General features: G+C 34.2%; 3 protein-coding genes across 5 annotated transcripts; 1 reads left to right on the top strand and 2 right to left on the bottom strand.

Annotated features, from left to right (window-relative positions):
- The first annotated feature begins 1520 nt into the window (after positions 1–1520).
- On the top strand, positions 1521–5324 carry LOC123224689 (methylsterol monooxygenase 2-2). 2 transcript variants are annotated; one of them, XM_044648379.1, is made up of 7 exons: positions 1521–1726; positions 2232–2369; positions 2794–2939; positions 3099–3218; positions 3319–3531; positions 3638–3718; positions 4994–5324. In XM_044648379.1, the coding sequence occupies exons 1-7, from the start codon at positions 1697–1699 to the stop codon at positions 5073–5075; spliced, it is 810 nt and encodes a 269-aa protein (XP_044504314.1). In that variant the 5' UTR covers positions 1521–1696; the 3' UTR covers positions 5076–5324. The 2 variants fall into 2 exon arrangements, with proteins under 2 accessions (XP_044504314.1, XP_044504315.1); XM_044648380.1 differs by lacking the exon at positions 1521–1726 and adding an exon at positions 1944–2083.
- A 1727-nt stretch (positions 5325–7051) lies between these two features.
- On the bottom strand, positions 7052–9078 carry LOC123225514 (probable protein phosphatase 2C 24). 2 transcript variants are annotated; one of them, XM_044649491.1, is made up of 3 exons: positions 8368–9078; positions 7958–8275; positions 7052–7857 (listed from the first exon to the last, which is right to left on the bottom strand). In XM_044649491.1, exons 1-3 carry the CDS (start codon positions 8854–8856, stop codon positions 7390–7392), a joined length of 1275 nt encoding a protein of 424 aa, XP_044505426.1. In that variant the 5' UTR covers positions 8857–9078; the 3' UTR covers positions 7052–7389. The 2 variants fall into 2 exon arrangements, with proteins under 2 accessions (XP_044505426.1, XP_044505427.1); XM_044649492.1 differs by having other exon boundaries at positions 8599–9078.
- Positions 9079–15272: 6194 nt separating this feature from the next.
- On the bottom strand, positions 15273–17699 carry LOC123225515 (tropinone reductase homolog At5g06060-like). Its single transcript, XM_044649493.1, has 5 exons — positions 17164–17699; positions 16844–17051; positions 16022–16238; positions 15828–15934; positions 15273–15746 (listed from the first exon to the last, which is right to left on the bottom strand). Exons 1-5 carry the CDS (start codon positions 17541–17543, stop codon positions 15558–15560), a joined length of 1101 nt encoding a protein of 366 aa, XP_044505428.1. The 5' UTR covers positions 17544–17699; the 3' UTR covers positions 15273–15557.
- Between the last annotated feature and the right edge of the window lie 930 nt (positions 17700–18629).

The following is an 18629-nucleotide window of genomic DNA, read 5'->3' as shown; positions in this document are numbered from 1 at the left end:
AACAAAAGAAGATAAAAACGTGGTAGGACTCTGCAAATACAACAAGAGGAGATCAAATCTCGTGACACTTAGAAGGCGGGTTCTTTCTTTATTATTTATTTTTCAGTTGTTATTTGGTGATATGGTTCGTGATCAACCTTAGTCATCTATCAGGAAAAGGACATTATCATATAGTTTACTGGCTTTTTTGAATAATAATATGACAGCAATACAGGAACAGACTGGAAGATAGAAGGCGCAGGATAATGTTGCTTGCTTCGCAATAATTCCAAAAGAAAAAGTTGCACACCCTCTTTAGTATCTGTAGAAAACTAAAAGCAATGTGGACTTTTAGTATGGAAATTATGGTGGTTTTACTTTGTGATCATTGTTATTGTGATATCACATGTCGAGGCAAAGCTAAAATTGGTTGGTATTGCACCTACTGAAGAAGAATAGTTGATTTTTACTTATCAGTTTTATATGAAAATTTGATTAGTTGTTACATCACATATGCACAAACCTCCACTACAAAGTCCAAATCCAATTTGGCAGTGATGCATGTGGGTCATTTTACTTTTATATTAGCATAATCTTCAACCCACATGATACATTTACCTTATCTCAAAAATGGATCTTTTTGCTTATTATAAAATCATTAGAACAAATAATTTTATGCTATTGATGCTTATGCTTATTATCAGTATGTCGTCTTTCTCATATAGGTAGCCTTCAAATTTTATGCATGCAACTAAAATAACTCTACATTTATTGTGGGGTTCTTAAATATGAAAATTGTTGATATGTGTAAGATATAATGCCATGGAAAATAATTGATCTCTCATAAATAAAAGAGTAATATTATACATACCTAATTTAAATATATAAATATGTATATATTTATGTATATCATCACTTAATTGATTATTATTTTATTTTTACTTCAAACTAATTTATTCACGTAATGATGTACATCAAATATACACTCATTTGTTCTTCAAAGTTAGCTTTTCTAAACTCAAGGGGGAAATGATATAAATTTTTTGGGTATAATAGTAAAATGATAATTTTATTTTTATTTCTAATAAAAGTTAATTTATGAATGAGTGTTTAAGTTTTAGTTTATGAATAAGCGTTTAAATTTTTAAACAGTTACGAATATACTTTTAAGATTAGACTAAAACTTAGGTGAAAAATAGTTTTTTGGCCAAAAGAAAATATATTTAAATAAATAAGTACATAGATGATATATCATTATATGATTAAATAATTTTAAATTAAAGATAAAATAATATTTAATTATATGATAATACATTACTGATATATTTATTTGGTGAGTTTAAAATATATCCATGTAACAGTGTTATTCGCGAAAATTGGTCAAAAGGACTGAAAATATTCGATTGAAGGAAGAAAATTACAAGAGCAAGTCTACAAAAGGTTAGGCTTACATCTGCGCTGGCCACGCACACCTTCTTCTCTCCACATATACATGTATGCACGCATGCACACAGAGTCTCAGAACAAATTTACTGCCAAAAATTCATATAAAAGGGCCCAAAGTCAGCCCAGATTCCCTTAGACAGTCTGTCTCATATCTCATCTCGTGGGTGGCCCTTGTTTTGCTGTCTCTAAAATCTCCATTTCTCTTCACTCTCTGTTTTCTAATTGACTCTCTCTTGGTTTTCTAAGCCACATTGCTCTGAGATCAACTCTCATGGCGTCGATCATCGAATCTGCTTGGCAGGTGTTTTTTCTCTTTCTTTTCTCTGCTATTGTTTACTCAAGATTTTACTCTTCTCTCCTTATGGATCTGTTTATGTAACCCACTAGTAATTCTTTGTTTATGCATTCAAATTAGTGGATTGTCATTAGTTTTTTTCATTTTGTGTGATTTTCTTTCCAAGACGTAGATGATTTGTGTTAGACGTTATTGTTCGGTTTTTGGTTTTTCAAAGATGGTGACGCTTCTAGCTTTGATGGGACTTCTCTATCTTTTCTAGTTGAGTGTGAAAAAGAAACACCATTTGTTAGATCTTTGTTTGTTTCACAAGAAATATTTTGCGGCAATTACGAGATGTTAAATGCTGAAAACTTGTTACTGGTCAGTGTATGACTAGAATTATCGGAAGTAAAATTATAGTTCTCATTTGTATGATAGAAGAGGGATTGTGTATGATTTTATCTGTTTGGGATTGATGATTGATGATATACGTGTTGATTCTTGAAACTCCTGTTTGATCATGATGCAGTTTCTTATCACACATTTCAGCGATTTTGAACTGGCCTGTCTAGGGAGTTTCTTTCTTCATGAAAGTGTCTTTTTCTTATCTGGACTTCCTTTTATATATCTGGAGAGGGCAGGATGGCTGAGCAAGTACAAGATTCAGGTTTTTTCTTTCTCCTTTCTGTTATATTAGTGCTGTCACTTTTTTAAGCCTTTTTTGTTTGGATACATATTAAGCTAGATATTCTGATAGAAGGAAAGGGAAAAAGGAAAAAGGAGAATTTTTTATGCTAAATAATTAGAATGGATTTGCTATTGCTTTTGATGATTTTCAATCATGCTGCAGTAACTTTGATGCTTGCTTCTCATCTTAAAGTACTATCTTATCATTTTTCACATGCGCCAACTATGGTGAAAGCTTTAGTGTTTTTAATTTATATTTACTTTTGAAGGGCTTTTATGCATGCTTTTCATGTGTAGCCTTGGTAGATGTTGGGGATATTTCATTTATCAAAGGTTTTTCCCAGTGTCTTGACTGCTTAACTACTTGAAGTTCAGAATGCTTACTAATTTCTGGTTTTATACAGACAAAAAACAACAGCCCTGCAGCTCAGGAGAAATGTATCACTCGGCTACTGCTGTATCACTTTGGTGTTAATTTGCCAGTTATGCTTCTATCCTATCCTGTCTTCAAATACATGGGCATGCGAAGTAGTCTTCCTTTGCCGTCCTGGTATTTTCAGGTTCTTTATGCACTAAAGCTTTTTTCATAAATACATTGTTATATGCGATGCATTTGTTACTCTAGAAACATTTTCAATGATTTCTTCTGTATATATGTTTGTATCTTTTGTGAAGCGTGTTTAGCTAAATCCTGTTTGTGGTTCTGCAGGAAAGTGGTTCTATCACAGATAATATTCTACTTCATCCTGGAAGATTTTGTATTCTACTGGGGGCATCGCATATTACATACAAAATGGTTGTACAAGCATGTACACAGTGTCCATCATGAGTAAGTCAGACTTGGTTTTGTATCTGGTGCTTAAATCTGTGAAAAAATTAGTTGTCTGGACTTCTCAGATGCACTTATAGTTGTTTTGTTCCATTGACAGATATGCAACACCATTTGGACTGACATCTGAATATGCTCACCCTGCTGAAATATTGTTTCTTGGGTTTGCTACCATCATTGGTCCTGCCATCACTGGGCCCCATCTGATGACTCTCTGGTTGTGGATGGTACTTAGAGTCCTGGAGACGGTTGAGGCGCATTGTGGTTACCATTTCCCATGGAGCCTGTCAAACTTTGTACCCTTGTATGGAGGGTGAGTTTGTACATTTCCTCTGGCTAGTATGTTGAGCTTGGTTTTCATTTTAGGTAGCTATTTTATTATTTGCTGCTGCTGAAATCCTACTTCTCATACTTTTCAGTGCTGATTTTCATGACTATCATCATCGTCTGCTTTATACCAAGTCTGGAAACTACTCATCAACATTTGTTTACATGGACTGGTAAGTTGTTGGATAAGCAGTATGATGCTTTTTGTGCGTCTTTAGTGAAGTATGTAACAATTGCCAATATATTTCTCTGTTACTGATTATGCACAATTATCAAATAGAGGACAATAACAATGCCCTCTGTAAAACCTAATTCTTAAGTAACTAGACATACTGCCTTGTCCAGCCACTTCAAATAAATAGAAGATGAACTGTTCATACTTCAAAATCATCTATTACATGGGAGTATTTGGTCCAGAAGTTGGATATGCTTGACCTTGAAATTAATATTTTACTCCATTAAAGGTACCTGGAATGTTGCTAGAGATAACAGGCATGGTAGGTTTTTGTACTTAGACTCAAGCTTTTTAGTGAAGGTGGAGATGGAGGCTTGTCCAAATGTCACAAGAGAAGCAGAAAAACATATCAAGTAGGGAGGACTAGTCACTGAAAGGCGGAGAGTCCTGTTCTCTGCCCTTCTCAGTTACTTATCATCTGGATGCTTTGTTGAGTGGCTTCCTGTGGTGCCTCCCTTTCTCATTAACCTGGATTAAGGCCTACGCCTTAAGTTTAAGTGTAATTGGGTCAAATTTATGCTCATTGTCTACTTACCATTTCTCTAGATGTGACTGCACAATGTTTCCGTTCTCTGGGTTGGACAACATTATGACTATGCAAAAAATTGGGTCATATCTGTGTCTGGCATCAGTAATCTTTATAGGTCCCTCTGTCTTGTGTTATAAGTATGCTTGTTTGAATTGTCTACTGACTGAGGCCTCCCTAATTTATATTTGATTAATTGGGATCCAGAGCATTGCAAAAAATTTTACTTGCAGAAAAGTAATCAGATGATCTATGGGTTGTCAGTATTCTTGGGGATGAGGTATCAAAAAGATACTTTCATTGTCTGAGTCTTTGTTTATGCGTGGTGATATTCCCTGGTTAGAATTTGATGCTTTCTATTGCTACATACTTTTGTTCCATGTTGCTTACTTCATCAAATTTTTCTATCTGGTGAAAGGTCCTTTTGCATTAGTTCTACGTCCATATGCACATTTTTGACTGAGAAATTGATTTAATGAAAGTTTAAATATAGGGTTTAAGTGATTTGCTTTCCAGACATTTGAAGGAATTACTTCTGTTCCTTTATGGTTTAACTTTGTAGTTTGGCTTGGTTTCAATAATGGGAAGCATAATTAAATTTAAACATCTCTTGCTGCTGAGAATTTGTTTTCATTTGAAATGCCTGATGAATACATGATCTGCTGCTCCTTTTGTATATTCTTTCAGGATATTCGGTACTGATAAGGGTTACAGAAAGTTGAAGGCACTAAAGAGTACCGATTATGAAAATGGCAACAAGCAGACATAACAATAGAAAATTCTTTTTGAATGAGCTTGACATTTAGAAAATGGGTTCCTGGTTAAAAGGGCATCTTGGAAAAGGTTTTGTTCTGCCCCTGTCCCATCTAGTGTGCAATTTTATCTTTTAGTTGTTTACTTAGCCGTTCATGTTTACAGCGTGTAGTGATATGGAATCATTGGAAAGATCTTGAACGTTTTGCTCTCTTGTTTCATACATTAATGAAGTTTCTCTGCTATAAATAAACCTTTTCGTTCAGTTTTTCCGTGTCTCCATATTAGACACTCAATGAATTATGCTGCATGGATGATTTTCAATCCTTGAGTCACCAAATATTAAGTAACAGTGAAACTCATCAAAGGGTATGGATCCTCTGTTAACAGAATTAATCTGTTTTCACCAAGTCGAAAAGGCTGGATTTATACATGGTTGATTGGGTGGTGATAGATGGTGGATAAAGGGCATGTGATTATGTTTTTGTTTCAGAAATGACAGGGATTGGAATCAATCTGTTGGGTTGCAGCTAGGGAGTGCATATTGATGGCATAAATGTGATCATCGAATAGATTCAGGGGACGTAAAAGTGGAGAAGACTGAATTGCTTAAACTGCTTGAGCAGTTAAACTATGCAATGCAAAAGGCAAAGGAAAAGGGAATGGGAAACTTGGAAAAAGACGCTTGAGGTGGCAAAGGCAAAATAGAAAAGGAAAAGTAGGTTCGGATGTCTTGGGGGAGTTTTTGCATGGAAAAAGTGGGGCAGTGCACTGTGACCAACCCAGAAGGTGCTGATTTAACAAGTGATCCCTTCTTTTTCAGAGGAATCTCACCTCAGCAAGGCAGTTTTTTACCCATCCAATCACTCATATAGAATAAATAAAATTTTAAAACTAATAATTAATCTTATAATTATTATAATAAATAAATTAACATTTTAATTTTAAAATATTCCCTTTTAAGGTGTCATGTTGTCTCAATATTAATGTTAATTTGGGAAAAAACTGACATCTCACCGTTTTGGAGTACTTAATGTTTATATCACAGCGCAACAGATGCTTCGAAAGGTCGAAACTCCCAACCCAGGAAGAATTTTTATGTTTCAAAATTTGGATGGTTTCAACTAATGGTTTAAAAATCGGATCAGATTGGCCAATTTAATTAATTAAATTAAAAATTCGTTTCAAATTTGATTTAATAAATATAAAATATCAATTTTATTATTAACTCAATTAAACGTAAGTTGGATAAACTGATTAAAATATCAAGTTTGATTTTTGAATTCTTTTAAATTTTAATTATTTTTAAATAATTTAATTATTTTTTATTAGATTTGATAAATTTTTTAATACTTAAAAAAAAAATTCAAAAAAAAAAATCTTATATCTATTAAAATGTCTTTTATAAACAATAATTTATAAAATTATATTTTTTTTATACCATCAAATTAACATTTTTTTATTTTAATTATTATATTGGAATCAAATAAATAATTATTATTCTTTAAAAAAGATATATGATAATTAATTTTATTTTTTTATAAAATTTAAAAAAAATCTATTTATTATAATTTTTGATAATAAATTAAATTAACCAATTTTTTAATTAAACCAATCAAACAACTGATTTCAATCATCAATCTGCTTATAAAAACATCAGCTTCTAACTTAAGTCCCATGTTATATAGGAACCTGTGAGCGTGAGCTCATTCTGTCGAATTGTTCACCAAACATATTTGTCATTGCCTTGTTTCAGAGAAAGTTGTTAGCTGCACCCGAAACTCCCTTTGCCCCACGTCTTGTTTAATTTCCCATGATTTCTTAATTTCATTTAGAATTGATCATGCCATTGCAATATGCATTGGACACCTAACCTACTTGAATATGGCACTAACTTTATGAATTTTGGAAGACAACTACCTCTACCCCTCACCCCTTTCCCCTTCCCCCTTCCCCCTTCCAGTCGGAGTCTTTCTGCAACATAAACAAAAATTGATTTCAAATATTTTATATTCAATTCACAAACTATTACACTCTTTCATATTCCTGAGTTCCGGTGAAGAAAAGATATATTCCCATCTGAAAATGAAATGAAAACCACAAAAAAAATAGGTAAAAGGAAAAACATTTAGCAATCCAATCTTTCTTTCTTGGATATGTATCCATTTTCCCTTTGCAACAGTATCCATTTCTTCTTCTTCATCTTCATCTTCACCCTCAATTTTTTTTTTTTTTAAAAATAAAGAACGAAAGAAAGTTCAACACCAAGGAAAAGAAACCCTCGACTCCAACGCCCCAATAGACTAACCCAACTTAGTTTCACGATTTCGTTATGTGGCTTTTCTAAGATCTACCACCACGACGCTCACGTTGTCGCTACTGTGCCTCGCCAATGCCAGCTTCGTCAGTAACAATGCTGCGTCCGAGCATGACTTGTCCGATTTCTCCCACCCGTTATTGGCGGCCTCCACCTCATTATGCGTCGGAGATAATGGTGGTGATGATGTAGTTGTTACAGCTGCTGCACGAACTTTACCACGTAAGCACATACGCGCTACCCCACATGCTGTATCATTTGACACCACGTCCCACAGACCGTCCGTTGCTAGTATCAGACAATCATCCTCCGCCGTCCGATCGATGATTGTTATCTCTGGCTCACAGCTCACGTACGGTTTCAGGTAATTGTCACCGATTGCTCTTGACATAGCCAACACTCCCAATACTCGCGCCCCGTCCCAATAGATCACCCGACCACCCAACGCTTGGATCCGGTTCAGCTCATCGGGTCGATCCGGCTGTTTTAACCAGGCATATGAGTCCACATTGTTTGATATTAATTACATATTTTGAATTTGATGAAACAAAAAGGATGAATAATTTAATTAGTGAAGTTACCTTGTGATCGGAAGACACAGCAAGTGCCTTGCCGTTACGACACAAAACCGCCCTGGAATCTCCACAGTTAGAAATGACAATCTTATCCGCCACCATAATAGCAACAACCGCCGTAGATCCAACGGCATCGCACTCCGGCGTTTGAAGCTCACACCTACACGTGGCTTTGACCGCTGCGGCATTACACACTGTCACCTCCCTGTCCATGCGCTTGAAGCTTCTTTCCAACAACCCCTTCCATTCTGTTATTTCCGCTCCCTTGTTTTCTAGCTCTTCCTTCACCAGCTCATGCAGCCGCTCTCTACATCTCATCGCCACCTAAAAATTTACAATTTTAAACATACAAGCAAATGATGAAATTATTTTTCAACTAAAAAGTTCATAAAAATATGTTTTATATATATAAATACATGAGAGCAGCCGTGGCCGTCATAAACACCAAAATAATGCAACTCTTCAGTGGTGGTTTCATATTTTTGGCCGAAAAAGGATGGGTGAACTGCCACAGCATCTTCCATGTCTCTTCTTCTCCCACAAACCGATGCGACACCGTATTTAGGGTACGATTCTGGCAGTACTAAAAACCTTAAACAATGACTCGGTATCGATATCTCTTTACTTTCCAGTTTTCCGTTTTCTACCTTTATTATTAGTTGTTTTTCGTCCTCATCTGAAGCACAGTTCTCTACAGAGAAATCGCGGTCACGAGAACACGACGTCGTATAAACTTCCAGCTTCGACCGTTTCTGTTGTTCGTTTTCCGTTTCTGGTGGCGCCACTTCAGTGACAATTTTGAACCGTCTGATCTCCATTCTCCTCCGGCGTGCTGCACGTGAGCTTTGCTCGCACGGTGTCGATGTCTCACTCTCGTTAACAACTCCACAACATATCTCCGCCATCCAGAAGTTAACTACACTTTCCAATTATTCACAAAGATTGAAGATTAATTCTTTCTTTCTTCCCTTCTCTTCTCTTCTTCAGCAACGAAAGAAAAAAGAAAGTGAAAAGATTTGATTAGATTTACTATCTCATGCTGTATAGTGTTGGAACTGTATAATGATGAAAGAGGAGGCCGGCGCCCTTAAGAGAACGCCTTCTAAAGGAAATTCATTCATGGAAGGCCTTGTATGTAGGGACCTGTAAACGAGATTACTTTTTGTGCTTCTCCCTACGGGCAGCTGCCCATCAACGTCACGGGCTGACCGAACAGTTGCTAGTGTGTGAGACGTAAGTGCTTCTCTGCCTAAACCAACACATCTTCACACTTGATTCCATTTTCTCACTTCCCTTAACTTCCAACACGTGTTACTTTCAATCTGGTAGGGACATACGTGGTCCATTGAAATATATACAACGCGATCACAGGTCTTCCTTTTCTGACACGCATGTGCTGTACCACCAAGGCGTTGTTTCGGTGCAAAACTTTTTTTTCCTTTTTTTTTTTTATATATAGATATATATTTCTCTCTCCCTACTTTATTTTGACTTAGTAACACGTGTCTCAATCCTCGTATACGAAATTGAACTAAAATTTTTCTTTTTAATCCTCAAGTTTCGACTTTATTCCGCCTGCGTCTTGTAGCCCAATCAAATTCTCCAACGTATCACTTGTGATGGAGATGCACGGGTCCACCTGTCAACGTCATTGACGCTTACAGATTAATAAAGAGCACCATTCCTTACTCCATCAACATACACGTGTACATATCACAATTACTCTCCGCTCACCCGACCCGATGCGTTTCCTCTCTTCCCCAACAACCCGTTCACTTCAAGAATTTATGTTAAGGTTACGTGTACATTTACATGATCAATCACTGAGAGAGAGGGCCCTCGCAAAAATTAATATGATTTTTAAATTAGGCGGGGACGGGGGAAGATTTTTTTCATTTTTACATATACCGTACTGAATTATAATGAGATAGGGTGCACCAGCATTATCTACAAAAAGGATTCTAGACGAACGTGGAGAGATATGAGTGGACAACGTGTTCATACAGGTACGAGAGGAAGGTGAGTGGGGACTACACTAGTAACTGAACCCTAACATTAGGATTCCACGTGTAGTTTCTGGCTGGCTGGCCAGAATTGTACTGTACTGATAATGACAAGAAGTTACAGTGGCACGCGACAGGCAGACCCTAACCAGAGGAATTTAACTAGAGTTAACATAACATTTGGTTAAAAAGGAAAGAGGTTAGTTAGGTGATGTTGAAGAAATTGGTTGAAATGGAAAGGAAGCAAAGGTGCCGAGTGTGGGGCTTCTGTTGTGTTTGCCTTTCCCAGGAAAAAATAAGGTTAACGGAACCCGAAGCGGTACACGGCAAGCAAGGGCATTGGCGAATGAGAGAACACGTGACGGTGGGGATGGGTGGCGGAAATACGTGGTGAGAGGAGAAAGACACGTTGAGTTCAGATGGGAGGAGTAACAGAAGGAATGGTTTACGTGGTGGGATGATTGCAGGCTTTTAAAGACATATGGCTACTGCTTTGGCAGAGTCAAGAAAATTGTCCGATTAGGTATACCATGTATTAGTAGAAATATACATAATACATATTATAACTGATAATTTACATTAATTAATAATTATTTATATAAGTCTCTTTTTACAATATTTTAATATCAACTTTTACTCGTTTGCAAGTCAAAATTTTGGCAAGCTGATTCTTGGCTTCTGCAAATAATTAGTTATCAAATTAATTATTAAACCCTATTATAAAAGCTAGCAATATGAGTTAGCAAATTATTTAAATTTGCTTTGTAGCAGCATATATGGATCCTACACTTACTGATGCTACAACACTAACGGAAGACATGAATATCATACTTGCTAATCCTCAAGCTTTCATCGAGGATGACAAAGTTGGGACAAGTGGTAAACGGAATCCAAATTGGTGATAGTGAGAAATGTAAAATTTTCGACCTTGTAATCCAAAGTTGGTTCGGTCCTAACATAGTAATGATGATGAGAATATAAAAAGATTTTAATGTATCTACTATAATGTTATATAAAATAAATGAAACCAAGAAAAAGAAAAATAGATAAGACACCAGGGTTTTAACATATTTTAGCCTAATAATCAGAATGTTTATGTATATAGTATTGTTATTATCTAATGTTTATTGTAAAAAATACAAAAGTATTTCTACGCTAGTTAGTCTCTCTTCTCTTTATAGGGATATTATTAGATGCGATTTCTTGTTATCAACTAATATACATAAATTTGAGTTTTACACAAGATAAATTAAGATAGCAGTGATAGAAATCAAAAAGATTTTGGTGTGTTAACTATAACGTGATATGAAATAAATGAAACAAAAAAAAAAAGAAAATAAATAAGACATGAGATTTCAATGTGTTTTAGTCTGATAATTGAAATACCTACATCCGAACTCCTAGGAAGAGCCTTAGAAGCCACCTCTCATGAATTCTTTTCCTTTAGTATGGCTTCAAATTTAATTTGTCAAACACACTTCTTATGTTGCCCGTTAAGAAGAAGTTAGAATGAAGACTTAGGCGTGAATCGACATAGAATCCCACAACAAGATCATCATATAGATTCTCCAAGTTCCTATAGTCTTATTTGTATTCAAAAAGTTGGAAGACAATTGTGGTGCAATTAAAAGTCTTTCTTGAAGTCAACCCTTTAATATGACTATACACAACAACTTACAAAAAACAACTCAATAGTATTCCAGCTTGAAGGTCAAAGGACTAAGTCTCAAGAGGTTGATCTATCTTGCAAAAGCCTCAAAATGAGAAATAAAGACCACTCACACCACGACCTCAACAATAACTCAACATCAAATGAACATCACCTCTGAAAAAATCCAATTCTAAGTATGGATATCTTGCCAACCGACTAACAATTAAGTAATTCATATTCAATATTTTATGAGTAGTTACACTCTTTCCAAAAAAAGAATTTATCTAGGTTTTTTTAATAGTTAATCTTTATAATACTAATTCAATCAGAAATTAATATTTTATTAAAACAGAATAATAAATATAAGATTATCTTTTATTTAAATTCAAATTAGGGATGAAAGTTAGGAGAATCCTAATATGGTAAAGTTTGAATGTACTTTCCATACAAAGAATCAGTGAAAAAAAAAATAAAGGCGACACAAGGCAAAAGGGGACACATAAAAATCACACAGCTACATGACAAAATATCATTGCATTTTTACTCTCTAGTGCTACACTTATATTAATAATAATATCATAGACATGTGCATCCGATCATCCCTTTAAATCATATTAAAAATTTTATATTTTGTCTAATTATTTTATTTATACTTTTAAAAGTAGTAGTTGACTCTTCTCAGTCTTTTCAAATTTTAATAGCCGTTACTATAACATATTTTCACGTTAGTCTGATTATATGTGTCATTGATGATGAAAAATTGCACCATCAATGATGTTATGTTGTCTAGTTGTTATGATGTTTGCCACTTGGATCAACTGAGCTGCTTCCTTCACATAAAGATATCATTAGGCATTTTTTATTTCATCACGCAATCAATTAGTTGCCATTTGGGCAGAACATGAAGAGCCCTCTAAGTAAGGAAAACTTTAAAAAAAGGAAAATCCCTAAAAGACATGAAGACTCGTTTGTGAGTACAGATAATGGGGGTCGTTAGGTGGGAAGATCTAAGTCGTCAAGCACCATTTCTTAAATTGCTCTAAAAGTTACGGTTAGATTTGAGTTAAATTAAGTTTACGCATATTTAAATTTGAATTTGACTCAATTTGTATAGAATCAAACTTAAATTCATTTAAAAGATATTGAAGTTCAACTCATTTCAATAAATGGATTGGAGTTTATGTTTGAATTAAGTTTTGAGTTTACCTCATTACTAAAACAATATCATTTTAATATATGTTAGTTAAAATAACGTTATTTTGTATTGAATTTTTCAAGTTTACGAATTTGATGAGTTGAATATCTCTAAAATTAGAATTTGAAAATATTGAACTCTCAAACTTGAACTGAGCTCATTTTAGATTCTTTCAAATCGAACTTAAACTTAAAGAAGCTTGACTCAAATATAATTTTACTCTCATTCATATATTTTTTTTTGAAAACAAAAAGAAAGCGAGTGGGATAAATGGAGTCATTCCCTTTCGTAAGAATTTTTTTATTTTAAAGAAAATAATTAAACACAAAATTTTATGAGTAATACTATGTGTACCTATTTTTGATACATAATTTATATATACAGTGATATATCATCATGTAATTAGGTAATTTTAAAACATGTATCATCATTTGATAAAGAAATATCTAATCATATGATGACACCTCATCTGTGTATATAAATTATGTATAAAAAATAGATACATATAGTTTTATTGAAATTATATATAAATAAAATTAAAAAAAAAAAGTTAACATATTTGAAAGAATTAAAATAAAAGACCATTTTCATTTCATTCTTCAAATTTTTAGACCATTTAAAATAAAAGAAATCCATAAAAGAACACTCTGCAAACTCATAAAGGATCTCTAGGTTTAGATTTTCATAAACAAGCTTCTGTAATTAAGAAAGAACATCCGACCGTAAATAGATAGACATGTTCTCCTGCAAGAATTAAAAGATTGTAATTAAGGGCATTGCTTCTGACTTTCTTGATTGTCACCAAACTTTTGCAGCCTGACAAATTCTGAAATCAGCCTTCCTGCATGCTGCAAAGTAGCCATCATATCTTAGATTGGCACACATGAGGGGTGTAAAATAAAATAGAACTATTTATACATATATATATATATATATATATATATATTTTTGATACATAATCAAGTTAACAAAATGGTCTAAATGTGATCCGAGATGACTCAATCTTAAAAGTAGATTTGATTTAATTTAGTTTGACTCAAATTCGAATTAAAAAATTTGATTTGTTTTTTAATTTGAGTCCAACTCAAGCTAAAAAGTGTTTAATTTGATTCGATTTGAATTTTGAATTCTAATTGTAGTTTAAATTTGTAACTTGATTTGACTCGAATTTATGGTTCGAATTAGCTCGAATTTAATAGTTTGAATTCATGGCTTGGTTTAACTCGAATTAAAAATTTTGAACATTATTTACATAAAACAATGTCATTTTGTTAATGAATAATGAATCTTAACTATATATTTGGATCGTTAATTCGAACTAAACCAAATTATAAATTTGAATCATACATTCAAACCATCAATTCAAACTGAACCAAATTATAAATTTGAACTATAAAATCGAGTCAAATTTAAATAGAACCAAATTGAGCTATTTTTTATCCGAATCAAACTTGGACTAGACTTAATTTTGATTAGATAAACTCGAGCCAAAAGATATTTGATCTTGGCCTAATCTAAATCTACTCTTATGTGTTATTATATAATTGAATAATTTTAATTTAAAAATAAAATAACTCTTAATCTAATAATTTATATATAAAAATATGTATAGGTAATATTACACGGCAAAATGTGTTGGGATTAGACTGTTTATTGCCCGTGAAATTGGGACAATGTCTGGGCTACAATACAGCAGGTTCCTAGTGGGCCTGAACATGGCCTTCAAATTTCTTAACAAAGACTTAATTCAAGTCTTGAGTTGGGTGATTTTCAGCCACTATTGAACTCCCACACACAGGCCGGCAATGGACCGCTCGTGTGGTACCAAAACCTTAATTAAAATTAAGGTTTTAATTAAGGTTTTGGTGGGTCATGCTAGTCCACGAATTTTACATACTCAGGAAATTAAACTAATCAATTAAAACAAATCTATTATTTACATGAAAAATATAAATTGATTTGTACAATTATTATACATTTATTCATATTTAAATTCCTGAAGTTTTCTAATATATTATGAATAACTTAATTTTGCATCTTAAAACATGTCATCGCTCAATCTTTTATGTACATTATTCTTTCAATAACATTTAGATGCAAATTGGCAATATTAAGTAAATAACTTTATTATTTAATGATACATTATCAAATATAATATAATTGTTTTTTACTTATTCTGTATTCAGTAAAAATTTGAACTAATTTTCCACAAATTGTTATGTTAGAATGTGGAATTCTAAACATGAAGTGCAAGAATTTTATTTTTCTAATTGTCGATCAAAATTAATATAATGATCGATATCATAAATTTTAGTTACTAAACTCCATAAATCAGAAGTGTATGATGTGAATAATTAAGGAAAAATAATGTAGTATTTATAAAAATAAATTTAAAAAATTAAAAATTCAAATAGCCATTATGCAACGGCTTCTTGCAAAAAGGCGTTATCTTCTCAAGATCAGACTGTCTCAAGATCAGAAAGTGTGGTAATGATACAATAGGGGAATATGAATGAAACACAAGTAGGTTTACACAGCCAGGCATGACCACAATCCAAAATATTACAATAAGAATAATGCTTGGGACAACAAAAGTCAGGGTGAAGGGGTGAAACAAGTAAGAAAAACAAAAGGAATCAGCTTTATGCTGCTGGAAAGTGCAGCAGGAGCTAGAAGATGACTTCTGTGGAGTTACGACAGGAGTAGGTAACTGACACCACGGTGAATACAGAGGCAAGAAAATACAGGATAAACATTCTAGTCATGAATTGGGTTGAAACCATTCACAGACATTCCCCCATCAACACAGATAATCTGCCCAGTGATGTAAGATGATGCAGGTAAGCAAAGAAATGCTACCAGAGATGAAACTTCTGTTGGGTCTCCTAGGCGCCGAGCGGGTGTTACAGAATATATTTCTTCTAAATAGTCCTTTTTATTAAGCACCTGGATCATGAAGCTCAAATGGCATATGAATAAGTTCAACCTAACTTAAAATAACATATGCAAGGGTGAACAGGAAGTTACTTGGTCCACCATTGTGGTTTTGATGTACCAAGGCGCCACAGCATTACATCTTATGTCGTCTTTTGCCCACTCACAAGCCAAATTTCGTGTAAGCTGATTGATAGCTCCTGGAGACAAACCAGGTAAACAAAATTAAAATAAAATTTCCTGTACTCTTCAACTGCAGTGAAATTCATGTCAGAAAGGTAAATTACCTTTAGTTGAACCCAGAACAGACATATTTTTGAGTGAGACAAAACCAGACACAGAAGATGTAAATACAACGCTTCCTGCTCCAGATGCTGTCAGCAGGGGATAAGCTAGTTGGCACAAGTGAAAAACAGATTCAAAATTTGTGGCCATGAGAGTGGAAAATTCCTCTGCTGTGAACTCTACCATTGGTTTCCGGATATTTGCTCCAGCATTATTAATCTACAAAAACATTAAAGCCTTGAACTTAATGTTAAACGAAAAAAAAAAAAAAGTGGTAACAAAGATGGAAGTATTCATTTTCATTTTGGCCCTTAAAAGGATCTAGGTTTTCTACATAAACGGTAGTAAAAAAGAACTAAAGTAGCATTCTGAAAGGACATACGGACAGTTTAGACAGTATTTTTCCCAAGCTATGATCATATTGGTTTCTGCCACTATACTTCATGGAATCTCATAAGTTCAAAAGCAAGAAATGTAGTTCAAAATTCAAACATGATAAAATGCAAATTGTTTTTAATTATAAGGCACTTGTCAATGACAGTGTGAGTCACAAAATTAACTACAAAGGAAGAAATTGCCATTGTCAGCATTTGTAGTTTTTTAAGGCTCTGAATTTGATCCCACCCTCAAACACCATAACAGAAATCTGTGGCATTAATATGCATCAATAACCGATCATTAAAGGCTAGCTGAGCCAATGCACTAGAATTAAAACCAGAGCCACAACAATTATACTACTCTCATGGGCAAATCAACGAACAGAATAAACACATACATAAGAAACAAAACCAATGTGAGAAGGAGAGATAAATTTAGGACCTTACCAAGATGTTGAGCTTGCCATCAAATACAGAAGAAACAGACTCCATCAAACTCGCTCTCTGCTCTCGAATAGATACGTCACACACTGACCCAGTAACTTGAAAACCTAAATCATCCCAATCTCTCAAACACTTGTTAAGCTCGCTCTCATTCCTCGAACACGTGTGGACTCTCGCTCCAAAACGCACCAACTCCTCCACAACCGCTCGCCTTTAAAACAAAGGATACTCAGTTTCACATTCAATTTAAACTCCACAAACGAAAGAAGGAAAAAAAACGAGTACAAATGTAGGTAGAAATTTGTGAAAGTATGGTTGCATACCCAATGCCGCGAGTGCCACCAGTGACTAAAGCGGTCTTGCCATGAAGAGACCATCGGTTTTGGTGGGATGACGCACTGTCACCGGGGATTGGATTGAGTGACAATGATATATCTGGGGGTGAGAGGCGTTTGGGATGATAACTAGGGGGTTTAAAGGTAGTTCGGAGATTGAAAGAACGGGTGAAATTGGAAAAACTATGGGTCGTAGAGATAAAGGAAGACGTTAGAGGAACAGTAGACAGTGTTGATGGAGGTAAATTGATTGTTCCAGCCATTGGTGCGGCGTGGCGTGCGTCGATGTACCGCACTAGACAGCCAGGCTTTCTACTACAACCCCACAACCCGTATATGAATTTTATATCCTTCATTTCACTGAACATCTTGTTTAGGTGTCACTAATTTGATAACAGGAGTTGATTATATAAAACTGAATGACTTTTCTTCGTTCTAGTAAACCTGAATTTTCGTGTTTCATATGTGAGAATTTTCCTACATTTTTTGTATGTTTTTGCAACTTACGCTGCATCCTGTTACTTTGATTTTCTCTTAAATCTATGAGAGCAAGTTTGCTTTCTTTATAAAGATCGTAGGGCACTTTTTTGGTACGAGGATTAAAGAGATTCCAACCTCAAAATTATAAGTATTTCAATGTAAAAAATTACAAGACGTTTAAACTATTTCTCAAGGGAGATTCTTGGAGGATGATCTTCTGAGAAGATGAGCTAATGGGATATTTGTAAAAGTCTTAAATCTATGTAAAACAATCGTTAATTATTCCAGCCAACACGGATAAAATACTTTTCGGTTTTTCTAAAGCTAAATAACAGTTGCCCCCCAAAAAATTTATGAATTTTTTTCCACCCCAAATAGTAATTATGAAAACTAAAAATCAATAGTTTAATAATTGAAGGAGACCTTGACTTGGGCAAGGACTTGGTCTAGTTTAACTCCTGGTTCAACTTATAGGACAAAAGGGTAATAAATTACTAAATCGAAGGGTTGGGACTGAAGTAGAAAGGTTTGAAGACTACTTCAAAAGTTGTTGGTGCCTCCAGTGGGCATGCGCATAGCAATGGCAATGGTTGGCTCCACCTTCTAGGCAAACATTGTTAGAGCTTCGTTGAGCATGAATTGACAAATCTAAGGGTATGGGTTGCAACTCAGGAAGTTAAGAGGGGTGATAGTTGTTTGTGTTTGAGTTTTGTGATTTACGCAAATAGCGATGAGATCATTAATAACTTTTTTTCTTTTCAATTTCACATGACAGTAAAATCAAACTTTTCGATTTGACAAAATCAGACAAATCCAACCAAGTCATAGTGAGTCAATGTTGTGAGCGAGAAAAATAAGGCAAGCTAGTGGTTGAATCTTTCAATTCTTGTTTGTGTTTTCCAAAAACCAAGAAATAGAAAAAGAGAAAAAACGACCAAAAAAGATGGTGATGAAAAATGATAAATATGAATTCA

The sequence above is a fragment of the Mangifera indica genome, chromosome 9 (genome assembly GCF_011075055.1).
Source record: "Mangifera indica cultivar Alphonso chromosome 9, CATAS_Mindica_2.1, whole genome shotgun sequence".
NCBI lineage: Eukaryota > Viridiplantae > Streptophyta > Magnoliopsida > Sapindales > Anacardiaceae > Mangifera > Mangifera indica.
The sequence above is the reverse complement of the archived record's forward strand: the minus strand, read 5'-3'. Positions and strand labels throughout refer to the sequence as shown.

Coding starts and splice junctions, on each gene's coding strand:
- LOC123225515 (XM_044649493.1), bottom strand. CDS start 17,543: ATGTTCAGTGAAATGAAGGATATAAAATTCATATACGGGTTGTGGGGT. Junction 16,239..16,843: donor ATGGCAAGCTCAACATCTTG/GTAAGGTCCTAA, acceptor ATGTTTTTGTAG/ATTAATAATGCTGGAGCAAA. Junction 15,747..15,827: donor AAACCACAATGGTGGACCAA/GTAACTTCCTGT, acceptor TTCATGATCCAG/GTGCTTAATAAAAAGGACTA.
- LOC123225514 (XM_044649491.1), bottom strand. CDS start 8,856: ATGGCGGAGATATGTTGTGGAGTTGTTAACGAGAGTGAGACATCGACA. Junction 8,276..8,367: donor ACGGCCACGGCTGCTCTCAT/GTATTTATATAT, acceptor GTAAATTTTTAG/GTGGCGATGAGATGTAGAGA. Junction 7,858..7,957: donor CTGTGTCTTCCGATCACAAG/GTAACTTCACTA, acceptor TGGTTAAAACAG/CCGGATCGACCCGATGAGCT.
- LOC123224689 (XM_044648379.1), top strand. CDS start 1,697: ATGGCGTCGATCATCGAATCTGCTTGGCAG. Junction 2,940..3,098: donor AGTCTTCCTTTGCCGTCCTG/GTATTTTCAGGT, acceptor GTGGTTCTGCAG/GAAAGTGGTTCTATCACAGA. Junction 3,719..4,993: donor ACATTTGTTTACATGGACTG/GTAAGTTGTTGG, acceptor ATATTCTTTCAG/GATATTCGGTACTGATAAGG.